Source organism: Rhea pennata, chromosome 26 (genome assembly GCF_028389875.1).
Source record: "Rhea pennata isolate bPtePen1 chromosome 26, bPtePen1.pri, whole genome shotgun sequence".
Lineage (NCBI taxonomy): Eukaryota > Metazoa > Chordata > Aves > Rheiformes > Rheidae > Rhea > Rhea pennata.
The window spans coordinates 2,116,413-2,140,043 of NC_084688.1; the positions used below are offsets into that span (position 1 = coordinate 2,116,413).

The 23,631-nt window shown below is 48.5% G+C and overlaps 1 protein-coding gene across 1 annotated transcript; it reads right to left on the reverse strand.

The window, feature by feature from the left end:
* Positions 1-460: 460 nt before the first annotated feature.
* On the reverse strand, positions 461-22,869 carry SOCS7 (suppressor of cytokine signaling 7). Its single transcript, XM_062595816.1, is given in 11 exon segments — positions 461-2,471; positions 2,727-2,884; positions 3,234-3,369; positions 6,277-6,405; positions 8,902-9,070; positions 9,503-9,633; positions 10,516-10,617; positions 11,491-11,595; positions 14,988-15,052; positions 22,009-22,115; positions 22,117-22,869. Coding segments are annotated over 10 exon segments (1,818 nt in total). The 3' UTR covers positions 461-2,471; positions 2,727-2,763.
* Positions 22,870-23,631: the final 762 nt, after the last annotated feature.

Sequence of the window (23,631 nt, forward strand, 5' to 3'; positions counted from 1 at the left end):
AGTGAAAAATGATGTTAGTATCACCACGCTAGGGAGAAGGACGGCTTCTCTCCCATTGCCAACAGGAAGGTTCACAGAACTCCCAGGACTTGTGCAGCTGTTAAGTACTCCACATGGCCAGCAGAACATGATCATTCTTCCACAGGAACCAACCCATAACACCTTCATGTCTATCTCCAGAGGTGCTTTTTTGGAGGGAAATCTTTAGAGGAGACATTTGCACTGGGCACACTGTTGCTTCACCAGCAGAGATTCAAACACTTGAGGTGTGAGACCATACTTGGCTCTCAGGAAGATTTTCCTTTCCAGTGTATGAAAAGATTGGAAGATTCAAATCCTCAGTGCACAGAACAGTCGAGATGCAACAGGGCCAGATGCCTTGATATTGCTGAATGAAGAGTCTCATGTGCACAATTATAGATGCTTCCCCCCCCCCCCCAACATCCGCCCAATTTGCTGTGCGTTTCTTAGTCTGAGCAATTGCGTTTTTTGCAGGCTACACTGGTAACTTGTGGGATGAATGCTTGTCCCCCCTTGTGGATAGGACACATCAGTTCAGATTTCACCAAGGATCAATATATGCCATGCCGCATGTCTTGGGGCAATTACCCCTTCCTGATATCCACTGCCCCTGACGTGCAACAGTTAGTAGCAAGTAGTGTCCGATGAGGTATTTCCACAGACTTTGAAGCTTAGTTATTGGTTTCATCTCAAAGTCAAAATCCTTTTTCTTAAAACAAAAAAGCTTGTTTCCAAGACTGAAAACAGAGGCCAGAGGTGATGGTTAAGAAACGGAGGCCAGGATTTGTTAGCACCCTTTGTAGCAACACTTGGCAGAGGCAGACAATCAGGATTTTTCAAGGCTGCTTTTAAGATCCACGTGACTATCCAATTCAAGGACACAGATCATTCTACAGGGTAAGAACAAATTCTTAACAGCTCCTGAATGACCACATCTAGCTCGCAGGGCACAGACCTTAGCAGATCAATAGGCTGATCAGAAGATCCAGGCCACACACAGCACCATATTTTTAGACCATACTGTTGCATGATGGAGCATTTGCTTCACCCAGGTCGAGAGCATGGGGACACGTGTTCATCACAACATCACAGGAAAGATTCTTCTCAACAAGAGCTCACAGCATCACTTAGGGCAAACATTAAATGCCACCATAAAATGCAAATTCTTTGCAGCTGCTGCAATGGATGGAACAGCAGATCAGGATGCTAAGGGCCATGGGGATTACAGCCAGTGTCAGGCCCAGAAATGCAGTAAGAACTATCACTTCTCTTTTTACTGTTTCTGAATTGCTGTGTTTCCACAGGCATCCCAGGGAGAGGAGGCCGCAAGCAAGCTTACAGAGAGATCAGGTGCCATCCCAGAAGTATCCTCAGTTATCTGCTTCTTGCTCCAAGTCATGCCAAAGATGCCTCTAAATGCCCAAGAGCCATTGATCAAGATCCTTCACACTTCAATGACCCACTTCATTCACAGCTTCAGGAGACAGCCAGCAGAAAGGTTAAAAGAGCATGTCCCAAGGCTCTGCAAGACAAATTACTTTAGCACATACCTTTGGTCCACAGCCTGCAGCAACAGTTACAGCAACAGCTTTGCTACTTTCCATTTAATACAGAATCTCTGAGCAACTTCAGCGTGCAGCTCTTCAGCAAAATTCTTAGTGTTTGCTAAATGGAACGATGCTTCCTTGAAAGAGTGCCCTTTGCTCCCCAGTGCAGCAGCAACCACTCCATTTGGCAGAAGGCTCCAAGGCATCCAAATTAGTCATATGCTCTTCCCTTCTTGGGCCTAACTCACATAGGAATATAGGACCGCCCTGCAAATCCGGTTGCAGAACTCAGCTGCCCAAGACTCAATTTGGCCCTCGCCTTCCAAATCCTAGAGAGCAGTTACACAGCTGCATGCTGTTCCGGGCTCGATATTCCCCAGAGGTTATTCTACATAGCTGCGCATGAATCTGGCTCAGTCTGCCTCTGAAGCAGCTCTCTGGCTGTATCTGCTTTTAGTGAGAGCCAAAGAACAGTCTTACCATAATGCCTGAAGCAGATGATCTTGCTAGCAAGTCCTCTTCTCTCTTCCACCCCCCCCACCTTGAAGTTTCCAAGGGAGGATAATAGAATTCAGCTGATAAGACAATATTTCCCATGCTGAAAATAAAAAAATGAAGACATCAAAAATAAAACTTTCAAAAAATTGTAAATAGTGCCATGACATTCTTTGTTCTGAAAGAGTCCATGAGCTGGGCTCAGCTGTCTCCTGAGACTCCCTCTCCCTTAGCCAGGAGCTGAGGCTCTTGTTCCTGTTCTGCTGTACTTCTTAGTAGTCTTGAACCCTCTTTCATATACAAAAGAGCTTGAGAGCTGAAGTCACATTGCAGAAGCAGGCTTCACTTTCGTGTGCTTTGTTCCCACCGCAGCCTGACTTGGGCTAAAGGATGGCAACAATCAAATTCCTAGTGGGAGAGAGGAAAAGATAAAGATCAAATAGGTTAGATTCTGCTGCATCAAGCAAGCTAAACTGGAGCTGGTCTGGCACAAGAGTAAAGCTCCCTCTGAGGAGCACAGTACCTGTGCGGGTACTAAATAAGCACAAGGAAGTGGCAGAAGCCATGTCCTTTCAGCTCGGATCATGTTTCCTTTGCAAACAGATGGCATAGACCGATTTACACTCAGTTCCACAGGACAATGCATGGACTCAGCACACTTACCATCAGTGACAGCAACAAGACAGGAGAGGAAGCCTTGCTACGTTGAGGGTTCAGTCTCCTGCTTCTGTTTGGAGATCAGCTGAGCTTCCTTCAGTGACAGATACACCTCTTCCTGAGGGTCATAATAATAGAACTTCCGAATGTAGGATATCAGAGGCCTGAGAATGGTACAAACACGTGCTTCAACAATATGCCACGACCAAAGCAACCTCTAATCAGACTCTGGCCCTGTAGCCCATCCAGTGCAGTCACCAAACAGGAATCTGTATTCCTAAGGCTGTGCTATTGACAGACAACACCTCATGCCAGAGTTGGCCACCCCTCCTGTCTGCTCAGCTGCTACATCCTAAAGCCCACAGGACATTTAGCCTGCTGTGCCAAGGCTGAAGTAAACTACTGCTTCCCAGAGCCTCTGCTACTCACACGGGTTTTTCCTGCTGCCTTCTGTGGTGAATGTCAGAGAGGAAACCAAAGAGAGGCATTCCCAGTCTAGCTCTGGAGACTTACTTGGGCAGCGGGAGTTCTGGGATGTGGTCTATGCGGACCAATTGCCTGATGCGGAAGCGGCATAGGTGCTGAAGGGATTTGACATTGCTGAACCTGGAGACTGGATACAGGAGCTGGACAGGTGTTGGAGGGAGACCTTGAAAAAACAACATTGGAGAACAGAGTTATATTAGAAACAGACTGCTACAAATTCACAAATAAAAGATGGCTTTTGCCAGCCAGAGCTCCTGCAAGACTGAGTCTAGATGCAAGAAATCTTTTCAGAAGCCCATTGCTTTGAAGATGCTTGGAAATGCCTAGCCAAACTTTCCTTGGGCAATCCCCCTTGGACTGCAAAAGTCTCTCCAGCCTTCCTCACAAGCAAATGACACTTCCCTCCAGCTAACACAAAATGGTGACTCTGGCTACTAGTAGGAAAGCAGATAAGCTCCTAAACATCTTCCTCTCCCAGGATTAGCAGATGAAGCATCACTTTATACTGAGAAGCAATAGGCCTTCGAAAGTCATTAGATTTCAAGGATGAAATAAGAGGGAAAAGGAAGGCATCATGATTGGTATATAGGCTTTACTCTAACTAACCCTTTGGATAGTTCTATCGAAGCATTAAAAAGCAGAGGGATCTGGTCAAGTTCAAGCTGTGCAAGAGTTGCCCATTCGTGGGGTCACGAGGCTGGGCACAAAGGCAGAGGCAGGAGGAGCTTCCATCAAGCCAGCTCCCCATGCAGAGAGCAACCTTGCATAGCTGAAAGCAAGTTGCACTCAGCTGTCTCCCCTCCCCACAATCTCCTCCTCCCCCAAAGTTAAGAGCAACAATCAAGCCCACAGAACCAAGAGGTCAGAAGGAGCACTAGAAAGGATCATTGGGAGCTGGGTTCACTCACAGCACAAGGTTTTATCTGTCTTTACAGAAGGATTCAAAGCTAGTTACACTCTAACCCCCTCCTGCTGGCTTGTCTCTGAAGGCAACAGAGTGAAAGGAGAAAAGGGAAAGCTCTTCACACTAAGATGGGCTCAAAACTGCTCCAGGCAGCTCAGGAAGCTGTGAGCCAGCTTTTGAGAAAGCAAAGAACAGGAATCAATTGAAGGCTGAACCCCCTCTACCCTTATTCTCCTACCAAAAAGGAATTAGCCTCTGGGAGCTCAGCCAGTAATACAGGGACGCAGCACGAGTTCTGCATACTGCACTAGCCACATGCCTCACTGGCGGCAGCCAGCTGCATGCTAGCAACATCCCCTCTCCTCGCAAAGCGGTTAACATTTCGGCAGGAGAAAAGCACTAACGAGCACACTGGGGAGATGCAGGTTCTAAATATTCTCTCAGCAAAGACCGGGCATCGATACTATACTATTTTTCAAGGATCAAGGCAGGGCAGCTGTAAGGAGCACTTGGGATGCGCTGCATCCCAAAGGAGAGGCACGACCTGGAGACAGCAGCACAGCTGATTGGCAGTTTACAGAGGGGACCAGAGCCAGGCAGCAAGCGACTCCTCAGCAGATGTGCAATATAGCTTGTTAGGGATTTTTTTTTCTTTTGGGAATATGCTTTTTAGAGCAAGTCCTTTTGACTAAGATATTTGTATGGAGTTCTACAATGTGTACAAAGCTCAGTTCCTGAGGGGAAGAGATCTCAAGATCAGGAAGGTAAAGTATCTTTAATGTTTAAGTTCTAAGGATTTTTATGAGGCAAGGTACATTGCAAAACTAGCTTTACATTTTTCTCCTCCCACCAAAGCATGACCATGTGACAAAATCAGCACTGCAGTTATAGGCAAACTCTGCAGCAGGGGGCAACACTGAACAAATCTGAGTTAAAATTCCAGCTCTGCAGGCGTCACTAAGCAAGTCAGTACAGGCCTCGAGCCTCGGCTCGATAAAAGGGAACATCGCGTCTCTCCTCCCCTTCGGTCTCTTTAGGCCAGAAATTCTTTGGGAGTTGGTCACCTCCATGTAGGCATGCTGCAGCGCCACTAAGAAGTGCTATCACCATCAGGGCCTACAGATGTGATGACAGCGAGGACAGGCAGCAAATTTATTATAATTCCACTTGCAGATTTACAGCAGCAAGCCTCTCATTCTTTGCAATACTGCCCCTGTTTCAGGCTCTTTGCCATGACCTGTTTTACCATGGCAGTGTTCCAGTTTATCCTCTGCTCTTTTCTCCCCAAGCATCACCCTTTTCCCTCATTCCAAACTGTATTCCCCACTCTTTTCTCCCAAGTCTATTCCCTTTCTTGCACATCAGATTTTTCCGTTAGCTTTCAGATGCATAAAGAAGGATGAGCCAAAGCCAGAATAGCTTAGATACAGAATACACTGTCCAGTTGCCAGACTGGATTAAGGAGGAGGGAGATGCAAGCCCATTTAAGGAATTGGACTGATGGATGGGGAAACAAGCATCCTGCAATTCCAACAGCATACAATCAAATATGCTTCTACAAAGCTTCACTTACACTCCCTCCTGGCTTGCAAGCACCTGCCTGTTGATGTACTATGGCACCATGGTCCCCCCCAGGGGCTCTGAATCTACAGTATCTATTGCTTGAGGCTCACATTTAGCTCACCACTTCGAAATGCTCCCACACATGTACTCTGTTTAATATCTCCCCCCTCAACAGCCCCAGGTGGGTTTCAGCAAAAGGATAACTGGGAAACCACAAAGCATGGAACAGCTTATAAGAAAAGTAGTACTGAGACTGGGGAGGGAAGAAAGCTGAGTTTTAGCAATGAGATAATTGCTTTTTGAGGGGGGTAACTTTCCAGCCTGCAGTTTATAGCTCCATTAGTTGCGGTGTTAGATGGTATCATGTTTCTATACTCCTGAAAAGAAAGGTTCAGGAAGTCTCCTTAACAATACAAGTATTTGATGCAGCTGCCAAGAGATCTGCTTCTCAGGATCATACTAAAAGGTCAGTGGGCAAGGATGCATACCATTACACTGACTTGAGAGCAGCAGACCAATGCCACATTAAACAGGCGTTTAGGATGCATCAGTATCTTATTACAGAGCAACAACCATCACAAAGACTTAGAGCACAAGACTCACCTGGAACCCTGGATCGGAGGAAGTAAAGAAACTTCCCATTTTTTGAGTGCATGATCGCTCTCTTTATGAACTCTACCACAGACTGGCAGCGGTCTTCAAATTTGGGATGGCACCACAGACTGAAGGTCCCTTCCAACAGAACAGAAAGGATTTCACATTACAGGAGGACTGATGACAAGAGGAAACATTCGTCACGAGTTACTGGCTTATGTTCTCAAAGACCAGGTGACAGTCACCAGCAGAGCAGCACCCCAGCTGAAACACCAGAGGCTAACAACTACTTCTCACAAGGCTGGAACAAAGCAGGACACTGAAGAAACACCAGTGGCATCTACTAGAAAAGATGCTGTTCCATTGGAACTGGGGTTTTCCAAAAGTTGACAGTCTGAAAGACATAACAGTATGACCACCATAACCCAAGCACAACTCCAGGTCATGCTTGCCTGAATATGAAACCAGCCTGCAATGACTGCTGCTTGCTCCAAACTCCTGAAATGCATTTCAACACAGTATTAACGAATACACCTGCTCCTCTGCAGTAATGCATCAATACCCATCTCAAAGAAACTTAGTGCAGAGAAGTTAAGCCCAGAGGGACAAGTACTTAACAATTAAGAGTTCAAGTGCTGAAGCCCTCTTCTGCCAGCCCTACTGCTGTAGAAAATCACCTTTATTTCAGACTAGGTGTAGGAGCAGCCCTCTGTTCTTGCAGACTGTTTCAGCTGCGTTAATTCAAATTATTCTCATGCTAAAACCAGAGATCAAGAAACACCAACATGATCCTCCCCTACGCTGCCACTTGACACAATGTACACATAAGCTTAATTAGCAAGAATAAAACTGGAGAGGGGCAACACAGGGCATCTCTAACCAGTTTAGAGATCTCTAAATAAGCTAGTTTAAGCCTCAAGTCAGACTATTCTCATGATCTCTGTGCTGCAAACAGCCTCCCCTCTCTCTGCAATAGCAAGCAGCCCTATTTCCTTGCTTGCCAAAATACTACCTATACCCCTCTGCCCCCTCTATCTCCCCTTCTATCTGCAAAACATAGCCCAAGTCAAGAATGACCTTCGTGACACAGAATCTACTGAGATCTCTGACAGCAGCCAACACTGAACACAGCTTCACTAGGAGGAGCAAAATGGAAACCAAGGACTACAATTAGGATGGAGCCTCTCAGGCAGCCAGATGCAAGCTCCAAGCATGCCAAGGGGGCAGATTCCAACAGGAGGTGTGTTGTATAACTCATCTGCTTAAGTACTGCAACTCAAAGCCAAAAAGCCAGCAGAGTGACCTTGAAAACACTCTGCATCCATGTAAAGCTTCATGCTAAGGAGAAGGCACTACCAAATCCAGAAGTACCCAAGAGGTAAATTTGCTCCAAAGCTAAATTATGAAAAAGAATATCCACTGTACAAACAGCGAATCTGTTCTCTTCAGATCTCCTTAAGCTGGAAGTGCTTCTTGAATTTCTACAGGGACAGAGGGATGAAAATAACCTTCCCTCTTATGCAATGACGAGGGACAGGGAAATGGCTCTATACAGACTGGAAAAATGCCCCAGCACTAATTCTGTCAGAAGGGCTCAAGATGAGAAGCACTACCAGGTTTATTAGTTCTACACCAGCAATGCTGATGGGGGGGAGGGGGGAAAACAGTGGTATCCCTAAGGCAAGGGCAAAAATAGTGGGGAAAAAAAAAGAGCTTTGCTCGGAAAGGTTGCAAACCACTGGTTTCTCCAGTAGATTGGCTGGGAAGCCTTGGAACACATTATTTGCTGGCCCATTTAATGACAGTGCTATGCAGGCACCTATTACTAAAGCCTGCCCACTGGTTACAAGGCAGCTAGCTACAAGAGTCTTGATAATACCCTCACCTGGTGCATTGAACCTCTCAGGCATTTTACTCAGCCTCAGGGCAGCTGTCTGTACAAGCGTTTGGTATAGAAAAGCCACACTTGAAGATGAGCAGAAAAGGTGTGTGGGTGAGGTGAGAAGTAGCCTGTGTGAGAGGCTGAGCATATCAGGAAAAAAAGCGTGCAAGCAACGTGCAAGGACTTCTCAGAACAAAAAACCCAAAACAGTGGAACCAAAGTCTCAGCCTGGGACATAGCACAGCTCATGCCACTGCTGAAGATCTCTTGGACAGTGTTCAGTGGAAGAACGAAGTGAGATGACAAGGCTTCACATCAAGAGGCCCCTTCTCACTTCACAGGAGAACGAGTTTCATTTGGGAATCACTGACAACTACAGAACAATGGGCCTTGCTGTACATTGCCTCTTGATCACACAGGATCTCAGAAACCTGGTCTTCATTTTGAGTTCAGTTTTCCAAAGCAAGGCATGAAGATTGGCACACAGAATTGTCGTACTGGCCAGTTTTTCCAGAGCTATAAATAGAGTTTATAAATACAAATTTATGCTGCCTGAGGCATTAAAAACTGAAGTACAAGCTCTAAAGCCTCTTGCAGAACTCAACACAAAAGCAAAAATATATTACTGCTGCTCCCCTTTTTCTGCCTTGTCTCTGCCCAGAGCGTTGTTTTAGGCCCTAAAAATCAGACCAGACCATAGCCATAGGCTCCTGTTTGTCAGCAGCATCCCAAGAGTTCCCCACGACTCTTACCTCTGTAGTGCTCCATTCGAGTGTGATGGGTGATGCCCTGCGATCGAAAGCTCAGGCTCAGGATGTAACGGGGGTCAGAACTGTCTCGAACCAGAAACGACCCATCTGGCTTCCCCTTCAGCTTCATCTCCGCATCCTCCCAGTTCATTGGTCCCCAGTACCAGCCACACTACCAAAAGAAAGAGATAGTCAGAATACCACTGGACTACTAGCAAAAAGGATTTTAACAGCAGCCAGAGAGCCGATATAATTTGCTCATTGTTAATTTACTTTAAGGGTCAAAAACTAGCTGTATTCACCCGGGAAGATGGATGATTAGGACTCTCTGCTCCTGGACCAGAGTGCCATCACATCCCCTACCACAAGGGCTACTAGAATATCTAACACTGGCACTCCTTTCCATGCATGCCAAAATGCTTTCATGGGCAAAGACCTCATGGGGAGAAAGCCAGAAGGTTTTTTGTCCTGTCCTAACCTTATGCTCTCAGGTCTGTAAAAGAGATCATCAGTCCCCAAAAGCAACGTCTACACCTGCAGCCTAATACAGCACATCTTCCTGCTAAGGTCCTGCGCTGCTGCCACACCACTATGTTAACATTACCTTTTCCAGTTCTCGCAAGCTGGCTGCGAAGCTGCTCGAATCTGGGCGGTAGAGTGGACACTGTAGGTGTGGGGTGGGCTGGCTGTTCACCGCCTCTACTGGCCTGAGGGGGACAATACGTGGGAATGCATCTGCAGAGGGAGAGACAGGCCAAGCCATGGTTACTGATCAAAGCTAATGCAAAGAATAAATTGCCCATCTCCCCCAGTACGCTCTCGAGTCTGGGGGTCAGGGCAGAAGTAGCGGAGCTGCAATATGGAAGAGGAACCTGGACTGACTGATGAAGGTTGGTGTCCTTGGGAAGGACACTGGGCATCACTACCTGGCTCTTCCAAGGTGATAATTCAGTGCCTTCCCCTGCTATTTCTTTATGTCAGCTTGGAGGGAAGTGCTAGGTAGCACTGACTGAAAGGAATTAAAATATATGCCAATATCTTAGATTCTAAAAAGGGGGCAACTAAAACCATTCGGGTCCTGAAGGATAGGGAACAACCTCATGTAGCATTTATTTGGACTGCACAATAGGCTGGCTGTCAAAGATTGGGGTCCTCCACTAAAATCTGCTCCCAAGGCTGTCTTCTTACATTGCTGACACTAGTCAGCAAGAAGTTCTCCAACACCTCACAAGTCACCCAGGCCAGCCTACAGCCAGGACTAAGTTGGGCTGCAATTCTGCTGAACCCAAGAGGAACCAAAGAAAACAGGAGATGCTGAATTGAGAACAAAATCAGTGTGATTACAAGCTTCAGCAAAGCTACTCTGGGCAACAAAAAGAGCCGCTTCACATGGAAAAGAAGGCAGTGTACTGAGGTAAAGAAACCACAGTCCTGACAACTGTAAGTGAGCATTTAACACGGCAAGTAGGACTGTGTGACTGGGAGTGGACAAAGGCAGCAGCACTGTTGCTCTTAAAGTCTTTCGTGCAGCCTTAAAGTTTACCAAGGGGGAAAAAAAACGTAACTCCAGATCCCTGAAGGGAAAAACTGGAGCCTTGCTGCTACAGCTAAGCTGACCTGGGGCATGGGGTGGAGGAGGCGGAGGCAGAGGGAAAGACTGCAGGGAGGACCCCATCGGACCCACTAGGACAGATGTAGGCAGCGTCCCACTGATATCATCTAGAAGAGAACAGAGGCAAGAGATATTCAGAAAACAGGAAAGCGAGTAAGCTCTGCGCTGTCGAGCACCCGACAACACAGCACAAGCAAACCAGCTAACTTAGTGCTGCTTGGGGAAGTGGAAGATGAAGTTTTTCACTGACAGCTCATGATCTTCCACCAGCTTCTCTGAGAGCAGGTAGTTGTTGCCACTTCAAACCAGCTCATCCTTAGTTTACTTGGAGGCTTACACACACACATTCACTCACATGCACTCCCAGAATCAAGGAGTTAACTTTCCAGCCCAGGCATCTTGATACATGCAGATTGCAGCACAAGACAGGCACTGACAGAAGATTTCACAGACATGACGCTGCCTTGGCACATGCAGTTTAAGGTGCTCTTTATTCAGGTTGATTTTATTCTTCCTAAACTCCTCCCAGGCAGAGAGAAACTTCCTACAGAGAAGGATGCAGATCAGCTAAGCCAGGCTCCTGATATCCTCCCAAGGAGCCTCTGCTTCCACAACTAGAGAGCACAAAAGGGAACTGGCCTTACTTGGCTATGGCTAGAAAGAAGGAAAGTTGCCAAAGGCAAGTGTAGCAGAGGACAAACTAGGAAACGAGCATGTTAAAGTCCCTCTTCACATTGCTCTGTCATGAGCTTCTGCTCCTGGCTGATCTAAGAGAAATGCTGAAGCCTTCAACGAATAGCAAGAAATCCTCTGTCAGGGAAGGGTAAGCAGGTGTGTTACTAGGTCAGATGAGCAGGCGGCAAGTCCACTGTCAGGGACCCTTGAGACTCTCTTCCCACACCTTGGCGCAGAACAAGAGGCAGCTCCTATATTCCCCCACTGGCACACAGCAAGCTCTTGACACAGGCACGGCACAGTACCTAACAGGCTGAGGCTTCTTCGTGGTGGAGGTGGAGGAGTCGGAGGATGAGGGGAGGTCAGTCCTCGCTGAGAGATGTCCACATCCACTAGTGATACTGTTTCACCTGAAGGTTGGTGGAGCAAGACTGTTAGAATTGCACCTTTGCCAAGGCATGCACAGGCCAAGCACAAGGAGGAGGGGAAGGGAAGGGGCTGTAACCTGAAGAGATTTGGAGAACAGTTTCCACCCAGATCAATGGTCTCCAGGGCACCTCATTAACTATTTTTAAATTGAATTTCTCTGTTGCATCAATTTTGAGACATTGATCAGCTCTGCTCCTGCAGCCCAAAGGTCAGGCCCTAACCAACTGCCATGCATAAGGAAACGATAAATATTGATACAGGCTATCGAACCCAGGATAAATCCAGTATCAAGGGTATATTATGAGGAAGGGGCTGCAAGACCTTTTCACCACCAAGTTAATGTGACATGCAGATCTTATCAGTGATGCACAGCAGTGGCATCTCATAATTCTTGGGAAGTTGTTCCACAGGCCTACTTACATAACAGTAGGTACCACTTAGCACTAAAAGCTTTGAGATAGTGCTCCTATTAGTTCCAAAGGGTGTTTGCCTACAACTATCTTAATCAAAAAGAAACATCTTTTGCCCGAAAGGCCATGAGGGTACCATCTCTAAAAGTTAATGAGGGAGCTAGACAAGCTCTAACATCAAATAGCAGGAACATGCCTATATCTAAAGGTTCTGGAGTCAGGATACTGCTGGAGGAAATAATGACACAAAGAAAGACGGGTAACTTAAAAGGAGAAAAGCTTGAAGATAAGCTAAAATAATGCAAGAGAAAAAGCCATCAAATCAAGGCTAAGGCATCAGTCTCAGTATTGGACTAACATAGAATCAAAAGGAAAACATCTAAGTTCTGAAGTGAGGGCTAAGCAGTATTGCCAAAGTCAACGTGTTTTTCCAAAATCAGTCTAATCAAGCACTTATGAACAACCAGCACTGAAAACAAATCATTACAAACATCTAAAATATGGTCTCAAGGACAATGAAATTTGCTGCCTTAGATTTCAATTCCTGTGGGCCTGTAGCTCCTCTTCTGCTCCAGATATTGTAACATAGCATCACCCAATCTCTTGATAAGTACCTGACAACGCATTTACCAGGCATTATATATGACAATATTGACTCTGCTTCCTTCTGCTTTCAAAAAGCCTATCTACTAATAAGCAAAGCTGAGAGGTATTTAGGGTTGTTTATCATCTGAGGTATCTTCTCCCTAGGGGATTTATGGATGTGAACACACACACACACACAGTCACTCTTTCATCTCCACATCCTAAAAAATGAAGCGGCAATGTAGGTTGGGATGCATTCATCTTGTATGACAAAAACCAAAAGATGACAAAATTAAGAGGGGTTGCAATAATTCAGCTTTCAAATGCTTCCTAATTCAGTAGGAGTTGAAGTGGCAGGCTTCGGTGCTCAGTGGACACAGTACTCCTCAGAAGTGCCCCAAGAAACACCATGAAATGCTGGAATGGCCTTTCCAAGGAGAACACTGCTACTCCCGCTCAGCCCTTATGCTTAATGTGAAAGCAAATCACCAAGAAATCCATGCAAGCTGGTCCAGTCTTTCAAATTCTATCCCCTTTTGGGGGTTCCCTTCTGGGAAGCTCCCTACACAGCACTATGTAAAAAGAACTCAACACCAACCCCCCCCCCCCCCCAAAAAAAAAAAACCCTAAAAAAGACCCCTCTCCTACACAGGAGTAGGAAAGTCAACAATTTGTCCCAAGCAATTAAAATTCAAACATCCACTTTAGGGAAGCTGGCATGGGTCATGGTCTTCTGCAAATGAAAAGCTCCCAAGAGAGCATTGCCATTGATTTGCAGAAATCAACATAAGTTATTTTGGAAATAGTCAATAGGATAAACATTTAGTCAAGTCAATCTCCCAAATTAATAACTTTCTGCTTTTAATTTCAGGTTCTGCTCTGTACTCTTTTTTGAAGAGATACTTTGCACCCCACACATCTGGGATACTTTGCACCCCATCACCACCAGCAGGCATAAGGACTACAGATTTTACACTCACAAAGCAAATGTTCCCTTCCCCTAGCAACAGCTGACAAAGTGCTGGTAGCAGCTTTTGATTTAATCAGCCTTGATTTGCTAAATAAATGCACATGACTTTTACGGGAAGCCAGTAAAATCATGCAAGGAACAAGTTCTCTGCATGCTACCCTACCATCTAGACATCAGCTGAAGGGATATCCAAGATCAGAATGGAGAAAAGAACGAAAAACACTACAGTTGAATTATCCCCAAGTTACTCCCTTCTGAAAGGGCTGAGTGAAATACACAGCAGAAACAGTAGGCTTCAATCAGAAATTTTCACTTACTGTTTTCAGGCAAATCGAATGAATGCTCTGCCTTCAAGATCACTTTTCTGAAACAAGCCACTTTTCAGCAAGAATCTCCACAGCTCTCCAGAAGGCTTGAACCCTCTCTCAGAAATGTAAAACACACATCCGCACCTTCCCCAAGTTCTCCAAGCTTTCAAACACCTAAACCAATAGAGCAAGAGGGGGCTTTCAACTTTACCCACACTCCCACACTACACACAACATCCACAGTATTGTTTTCCCAATACTGCAAACACTACGCTATCAAATATCTCATTTCCTCTATCCTGCAAATAAGATCCTTAACATTTATTTGGAATCTGGCTTTCAGAATAGGCTGCACAGAACTAACATAGAACTTGCATAAAAATACTCAAGACAAGAATCCCCCAAGTAAGTCCCCAGCCTACGGCCAGGACTGCTTTGACTGTAAGTACATGCACTGCACATAACAGGCACATGAAGCCTGACTGCAACCTTTTGGTATTACCGCTCTTTCAGCCACAAGTAAAGCGGGACTTCCCCACCTTGCACCAACTTGTAGCCACCTTCCCTGTAGCAGAAAAAGGAAGGACAGAAAAAAAAACACAGGAAGTGGGGAGAGAGAGAAAGCAGGCAGAAGAGGAACAAAAGCTGACAAGAAGGTGCTGTCCCACAAGGGACACGTTAATTCTCACAGTCACGCTGCGACAGAATAGCTGATGGAGGTGCACAGTCCACGTGGGAAGTGGGGCTCAGTCTCACCTCCTTTCGAGTCAAAGGAGGCCAGCACATGCACTGCATTTGTGCTACAGGGGATTTTCCGAACCCCTTTGATGCAAACAGCCCTGAATGGAAGAGGGATCTTCACCTTCACGATCACAACTCAAATTTGCATTTCAACAGGAGAAATTGCAAAATGCTGACATCAAGCAGAGTCACTATCTTTACAGCTTGTTTGGAGTTTTAGGCCAAGCAGGGCAAGAGAGCTATCGACAGAGATCCTGCTTTATACATGGAGAAAAGAACCATTTTATCTGTCATTAAGCATATATTGCCATTCTTACAGCAAAATGAAATGCCATACTGTAAATCTTTCCCATTCTTACCTGTGAAGAGGGGGCTGAAAACAACCGGGGAAAAGGCACTTTGAGTTCTTGTCAATCTGTGTTTCCTATTGGAAATAAAGAAACATTGTGAAGAGAGATGGGGAGATCCCCCCCCCAAAAAAAATCGTATGATTTTATTAAACAGAGAGCCTTCATCATATTCACAGAAGCTGCAGACAGCTGAGCACTGCATGTCCATTCAATTCCTACAGCAGTGTTTTGGCTTAAGGAGAACAGTCAAGCAGTAAAGTCAGGTCTCAGACCTGCTAGTAATTAAATCTCTAAGTAATTAATATAGTCCTTGGAAAGAAAAACCCCAAGCAAGTATGGTAACTGGAGCCAAGAAGCTGTTTCACAACAGGTATCACACTGTTTCTCTAGATCAGATGTTGCCAAATGCCTTAGACAAACAAGTTAGATCCCTTCACAATTACAGGTTGTGCCAGGAGCAAGCACATTAAATGCCCTCATTCCCTGAGTTCGGAGAAGGACACCATCACCCCAAAGCATTTCAGAATGCAGGTGAAGGTTAGGGAAGCTAAACTTGGAGCCATTGAAATGGATGAAAACAGCTAAAAGAAAAATCACCTCTGATGATGACTCCATAACACCTGCAATACCTGTGAGGTTTCCTTCCCAAAACAGCGATTTTAAACGAGGCTGCAGTTACCCTGTGCTCTCATTGCACATTAAATCAATCACTCCCTTCAGCACCCTCTCTGCCACAACTGTGAAGGGTTTCATACAGGTCTATGCAGTGAAAATGCTAGTAACTGAGGTGCAGAGTCTGGTCCCCCAGAACCTGAGTCCATGGCTGAGCTGAGAGCGCAAACCAGCATCACTAAGACCTCTAGAAGCCAGGCTGCAAGACCTTCTCTTGCAACGGAAAACAAGAAGAAAAACAAAGTTGCCTGACTTGGCCCGCTATTTAAACCTAGAAGCCCTATTTATAGGCCACCCAACTGCAGTGATATTTTCATACAGCAGATGCTGACCGTGAACCGTTTTGAACAAAACCAAACTCTGCGGTCTAGAGAGGCTCCAGCCTCCCACAAAGGCACGTGACTGAAGCAAGCTGGCCTGCTCAAGCCTTGATTTGCAGAACCCTGCAAGGCACTAGGTTCCCATTTCAGAGGGTGGGAAATGCGAGGAAACTGCCTTCCATGTAAGAAAGGAGCATAAGAATAAAGCTGAATGTAACAGCAGCTTCTGGCAAATGCGTCTCAAGCATCTGCAGTCCCTTGCACAGGCCCATGCCAGGAATGACCAGTCCAATGTCAGATGTATTAGGGCTGTACTGGGCCAGTCAAGGTAACTCCAAGTTAAATATTGAAACTTGGCTGTGCTATCCAAAGGAAGTGGTCTCACTTCATCCAGGAAAGTGATTGTGCCAGAGATCTGCACAAGCTCAGAGACCAGTTATGTTCACCTTTTGCCATCACAGCAAGGGACCACCTCCATCAAGAACACCCCACTTCCACCACACACAGGATTTGACAGAGCTGACACTGTTCCTTAGATTTCCCCCTTGCTCTCCAACCTTCTCCTAGCAAGCATGTGAGCCAAAACCTTAAACACATTTTGTTTTGTGCTTCAGCCACCCCATTCTACAAGCAGCCTCCCAAGAAACCCAAACAAAGCTTCAAATAAAACTGGCTGTAAGGGCTCCTACCTTCCAGGAAGGATTGCACTGAACAGACAATTTAGCCAACCTACAGGGAGAAGAAATTCAAGTTCCAGTCTCATACTGCCATGCAATAAAGACCCATTTGAGCACAGATGAGTGTGCCCTAATCTTTCCATGGGGAACAGCAAATGCTTCTCTCCTTTTTATCTGAACAACCCTAGCAACTTAATTGGGTCATACAGCTGTGAAAAAATATTTAATACTGTAAGTTTGCTCATAATATTGAGAAAACTCATCATCTAGATATATACAATTCCATTAAAATGTTTGGAAGTGTTTTAATTTTAAGCCTCTCATATTCATCTAAGGATTTTGTTCCCAGAACACCACCACCATGCACCAACAGCTGCACGTGCACACACAGTTACATTTTTGGCCTAATATCAACTAGCCTTATAATAAGTTTTGTTCCTACCCACTAAACCACACAGAAAAGAGAATTGCTGGCATTTTGCTTTTGCTAAAGCAGCTACACTTATGCCAGTGTTTTACGGGTACTGACGAGCTTCTGTGATTTCTCACTTCCAGCAAGCTCACGCCTACAGCAAGGCAAGAGCAAGAAATAATTCCCATGGATGGACTCTTCCACTTTACAACTCAATCTATGCCAAACTCTTACACTTCCTCGTCCTGTCTTTAAGTTCTGCAGTCATCTCCAAATGATGCTGAAAACCATGGAAATCAAGTGTGACCAGGACCTGAGCATTTTGCAGTGTCAGAAGAGCACAGCCCTGCAGCACTACAGAAAGCCATATGCAGATATTGCCGCTCACAAATATCATGGACAGATTCTGCACAGGATTCATACAGCACAGAGCCAACTGTGGAGTCCCTTGGGTTCTATCAAATAAGGATTTTAGGGCCAGCTACCCACCAATCAATAATATCTGAGGCAACCACCTTAGAGACCAGCACTCTGCACAGTCAAAAAGCACATTCATTGCCTTCACTCACTCTAAAGCAATGATTGTGTGTCCTACTAAGGCAAGTCTTACCCAGCCACCCAGACTAGCTATGTGGCACTTTATGCATATGATAACAAAGACACTTGTTAAAAAACATCAGAAGACCAGGTCATCAGTACTGGGCAGAGGAACTCATTTACAAGACTTGGGTACCAATCCAGCAACTGACGCGTAGAAGCAGCCCAGGTATGTCTGCACAGATTTGCTCAACAGGTGCCCGAACCTGCGTTGTCCCCTTCCCCTCTCCATCCAATTACCGCTCCCCAAAGAGCTCCATGGCAAAAAATGTTTTTTTAAAAAAAAAAACACATGCACACGCACAGTTTTAGTGATGCAATATTTAAATATCAACACTCAGGCCTCAGGGGAGAAGCCTCACATTGGTATCTCTAAGTTTAGTTTCAGCCTAAGCCTCTTGCAGCTCAGCAGACACTCACTATTGATTTTAGATAATGGGGTTGGTTTCCTTTTTAACTTTTGCTGCATGCAGGAGGCAAAGCTGTACTGTGCTGCCTCAAGGACTGACAACACCCTAGGAAGTGTGGGCAACAATTTCAAATACAATGAATTCTGTTTCTCAGTAACTTAAAAAAGTCATGGTAGGTAAACACCCAGTACACGGCAAGAGTAGCATTCCCCATCTGCCTGTCAGAATGCAGTAGGCAGCTGCAAGTCAGATACTAGAGCTCCAGAGCAAGCACAGCCTTTAGTCAACCCCAGAGATGGCTCTGAGCTCCCTACAGAACCTTTCCTTCACTAAAAGGACCAGTAACCCACTCTATCAGCCACAAGCTGCTGCAACACAGACCACAGTAAACGCCAGATCCATACTGTACTGACAACAGCCAGCAACACACCTGGAATCCTCAATATAGGCAAGGAAAGCTTTTCTCTCCAGTCAACCAATGAAGAATAGTGCAAATATCAGATAGCACCTGCTAGCATGATTTTAATGCATTAAGCTTAACAAAGACCGTGGCAGAGAGCCAAGTTGCTGCACAACACACCCACGACCAGAGGGACTTGAAGATTTGACTATCTTCTAACAGTGACCAAGCAAATACCCAATTTTCTACCTACTAAACGCACAGCCAGACTAGGGCAAGTGGGAGAGGAAAGAAAGAGAGAAGGAGATCTCATTTCATGTCAGACAGGCAATGTGCCCCTGCTCAACTGCAGCCTTGGGTGGACATCCTAGGACCCAAACCACTCTTCCATGATGATAACAGCAAGGTCATGTCTCTCAAGTCAGCAGGAAACATTTCACCAATACAGTCTTCTGGCAGCAGAGAGAACCAACACCAAGGGCAAATAAAAGGCACCCCTTATCCCAGCCAGCACAAGAGTAGCACTCCCCCAAGCCAAAAACACAGCTCAAGCTAGACCTCCTCAGCAAGAGGGAACTCAAGAAACTGGAAGCAGCAACGAGGTCCCTGAACCACAACAGTTGCTGCATCAGGCACCTTGAACTAACCTTTGTTAAAATACTGCCTAATTAGTGCAGCAAAATTCCACAATGCCAGAGCATGAAAAGTCAGCACTTCCACCAGCAGTGACCATTAAATTCTCCGACAAAAGGAAAAACCCAGGCAGCAACATGGTTCTTCGCTGCTCCAAATCTGTTAAGACATAACTGCCAATTTTACATCACCTCATTTCAGCATTGAGACATCCTGGAGGCTCCTTGATCTTGTCAAGAAGAAAAAGGAATGAATAAGCCACAAAAACATTAGCAAAATATCATGTTATGACAGTCAACTTGACCCCCTACCATTTGAGGCAGATTTCATCATTTGCTGCAAGTGAAGTTCATAAGCCATAGTATAAAACAGCTTCAGCGTGCCACATGCAAAACCAAGCCTCCTCTCAGGAGCACTTTAGCACTAGTTATGACTCAAGCACACTGACCAGCTCCAGGGCTGTAAGCTGACACTGCAAGTTAGCACAGGAGTTCAGGCTACCTGATCTCATAAGTCATTCCCTACTTCAAAGAGGGAAGTAATTTCACCTTCTTTGTCTCCACTACGGCCTAGCTGTCTTCTGGCCTGCCAAACTGCACAGTCACCACAAACTGGTGCTCCAGGTCACACCTGACTGAAGGTCAGTATCTCCGGAGCAAACCTCAAAGTTTCCTGCTCATCCATCACAGATCTCCAGGTACACTCTGGGAAAGCAGCGGAATACCATCAAAAAAAACTTACATTGGCAATCAACCCTGCTGCGAGAATGCTCAGCTCTGATACTCCAAACCCATTCAATTATTTAATGCTGCTTCTGGGTAGACTACAAACATTGCATAGACCTCAAACACTTCCATGAGGAATGATATTTCTTCTGCTGGAAATGCTGCAATAGTAGAGAACATAGTTTCTGTAGCACAGGCCCAGCTTGAAACCCATCCTGACACAAAAGTCCAGAGAGCTGATAACAGATCAACAAGCCAGCACTTTACCCTCTCCTACTGGTATCAAGCCGTTCACCTCTTCTACTGAAATACACTCCTTTTGTGTCTAACATGAGGCTGGCGCGGGGAGAGCAGCCAAGGACTCGCAGAGTCTATAGACGAAGGGTAAGGAACAAGAGGTCTGCGGGGTGCCACCAGCACAATAAATCAGATGAGATGGGATTAAGGGGAACTTGCTCAAAATACAGTTCACACATATACTACAACTGAACCAAATCCACTCTTTTCTAAGTGGCTCAAGTAATCAGTGCCAACTTTCAAAACTAGCTACAGGACAAAAAAAAGTTACTGTAGAAAGTCCTGGCAACCCCAGCCCGGGCAGCCCAATTAGGCAGTAGTTCAAAGCTCTGTGGTCACTCAGCTGCTGATGGAGACATGCCTGCTAGCTTTGCCCAGTCAAGAGCAGCCCTTCTGTGATAGCTGCTGTACCAAACTGCGAAAAGAATAAGAACCACCGGCCACTGCTGTTGGCAAAGGGCAGTTTTGAAATCCCACACTGGAAGAAAGCTACAGCTGCTGCTTCTGAGCTTAGCTGCCTAGCTGTAGCCAAAGAAGAGATGCAAGCCAAGTGCCCTAGCAAATGCTACAGTGTAAGATCTGCATCCCAACTATCCCCATGCAGAAGTCTCAGGATTAGTCCCTCCAGTCTCTCTAACAAGCACACCTGGCTCCTCTGTAGAGTAAAACTGAGCCAGCTTCTGGCTGCCAATGTTTTCTTCAGCCACATCCTGCTGTGAAGCACAGAGGGGAGTAAGAGAGAGAGCACAGACTCCACAGCAATGCAGAGCTTGTCCAAGCAAAGAGGTAGCAGGCTCTGCCTAGCACAGCTGAGGTTTAAGCCTGAAATCATATTGGCAAGCATCAGGAAATCATTCAGCAACACTGTGAACAAGAGGAAACACAAGTGCCTTCGGTTGCACCTCAGTGTTTCTGAAGGCCACTTTTCAGATATACCTCCTGATCAAGCTAGCACCTGCAGAGTCCCCAGGGCACCGAGCAGCAGAGGTACCTCTGAACCGAAGCTAACGAGCTGAGCTTGGCCAGCCACTCAGGATCCAAGTCAGTGCACAAGCCCTCAACAGACTGCCCCATAACCCACACGCAGGTTCAGCCACCATCACTGCCTAACACACAGACACCAAGCAGCGTCTGTACGGTCAACCTTAAACCAAGAATTGCTGCTGCTCAGAGCAATGAAAGTTAGAGAAGACACTTCTCTCCACAGATTAGCACAGTGAATTAAGAGCCCATCGCTTCACAAGTTATGCTCCTGGACATGTCTCTGCAGCCCTCTTTCCACAGGCACCTCCCAAAGCAATATATTCCTGCTCTGCCTGCCTCTCCTAGACTTAGGCTACATTTGCTGATCCTGGTTTGAAAGATGAACACTCTGCAGCTGCTCCGAGAGGCTCAAGCCCTTCTTGGAAGGGACAGACCTCCGCGGTGTCTGCCTGTCGGAGAGGAGTGTGTACACAGACCTCATGCTCGTTAATTGTGCTGCAGCATCATCTGCCCTATATCCCCCATCCTCAGCAAAACAAGAGCTATTGCAGTATCAAGGCTCTTTCTGCCCCCCCCTTGCACTACTGGGGCACACCATTGCACATGCATGCTTCTCCACACAGCTCCTCCAAACTTTCGCACCGTGCCTAGAGCCCAACACAGACACGACCTGTAATCCAGGGGCTTTCAGCAGGGCAGGATGCTGCTCATTCACACAAACCCTCTTCCTCAAGCCAATTCAGCTCTCAGCCAAAAATAAACCATCCCAAACACCTCCTTCCCGTGACTCCCACCCGAGCTTTATCTACCAAACCTTTCAGAGGTGCCCAGGGGCAGCACGGCGCAAACCCCCTTGCCCCGCACCTCCAGGCCGCGCGGCCCCCGGGGGACGGGGCCCCGTACCTGCCCGCCTCCGGCTCCCGGCCGCGGGGCCCGCACACGTCGCCGAGGCTCCCGGCCGAGGCTGCCAGCTCCCCGGAGCGCCGTCTCTCGGCGGCGGCGTCCCCCGGCGGCCGAGGCGCCGCTGCAGCTCTTGGTGCGGAAGAGGCGGCTGAGGCGGATCTTCAGCGAGCCCTTCCTGGCGCCGGGGCCGGCTGCCGCGGCGGCGGGCGGCGGGGCGGCGCGGCGGGCGGCCCCGCGGGGCGGCTCGGCGCGGCCGGGGCTGCACGGCTCCTCCTCGGAGCAGCTCTCGGGCTCGTCGGGCTCCAGCGCCTCGAGCACCAGGAGCGCGTCGCTGGTCTCCTCGGCGGCGGCGGGGCCGGCGGGCGGCGGCAGCAGGCCGAGGCAGGGGCAGCCGGCCGGGCCCTTGCCGCCGAGGCCGTGCTGCTGCAGCTCCAGCGCGGCCAGCTGCAGCTCCAGCCCGCCGGGCGGCACGGCCCCCCAGCGCGGCTCCGCGCCCCCCGCCGCCGCCGCCGCCTTGGGCTCCAGGGCGCAGCGGTGCCGCGGGCACAGCAGCTCGCCGCCGCCCGCCGGGCCCTCGCCGCCCGCCGCCGGGCCGCCCTCCTCGCCGGGCCGCCCCACGTTGCGGAACACCATCAGCTGCGGCGGCGGCCGCGCCGCCCGCAGCGCCCCGCCCGGCAGCGCCGCCGCCGCCGGGAACCGCGCGCCGCCGCCGGGGCCGTTAGAGCCGTTAACGGCCGCGCCGCCCCCCCCCCGCCCCGCGCCCGCCTCCGGCCCGGCCCCATAGCCCAGCAGGCGGCTCAGCACCCGGTACGAGGCCGCCGCCGCCGCGGCCTCCCCCTCCCGCAGCTCGGCCCGCTGCATCGCTACGGCCGCCGCATGCTCCGCCGAGACCCGCCGCCGCCGCCGCCTCACACCGGCCGCCGCCGCCGCGGCTCCCTCCTCAGCGGCGACGGCCGCGCGCGCGCCGCCACGCCCCCCCCACTTCCGCCGCCGGCCCAGGCCACGCCCCCTCCGCGCCTGACCACGCCCCTCTGAGTGGAGACCACGCCCTGTGGTGGAGACCACGCCCCCGCGCGGCGGGCCACGCCTCCAGCAGGTGAAGCCCCGCCCACTGGCGCGCCTCTTCCACGTGCTGGGGCCCCCCGCGCCGGAGTGGGGGGGACGCGGGGGGACGCGGCGCTCCCCGGGCAGGCTGCGGGCGGGGCGGCGGCAGCGCTGCCGGGCGGGGCGCTGGGGTCCGTCCGGAGCGGGACACGTCCCCCTCGAACCGCTGCCCCCACCCGCATCCCCAGGGCTGCCCTGGAAACGGGGAAACTGAGGCAGCCGGCACCGCCACGCTGCCGGCCTTGCACGGCTCCTGCACGGCTCCTGCACAGCTGCCGCAAGCCCCTTGCATGGCATCTGCACGGCGCTTGCCCAGCCGTCAGACACCTCCCAGCACAGCTCCCGCGTGGCTCTTGCAGGCACCGAGAGCAGCCTCGCAGCCCCAGCGCACACGCACGGCTGGAGGAGAGGGGACAAGGACCAGCTCACGCTGGCACAGAGGGAAGGGACCATTGCTTGCAGGCAGCTGCGCAGTACCCCCGTGCCTCAGTTTCCCCCTTTGTAAGCAGGAGCTGTGGG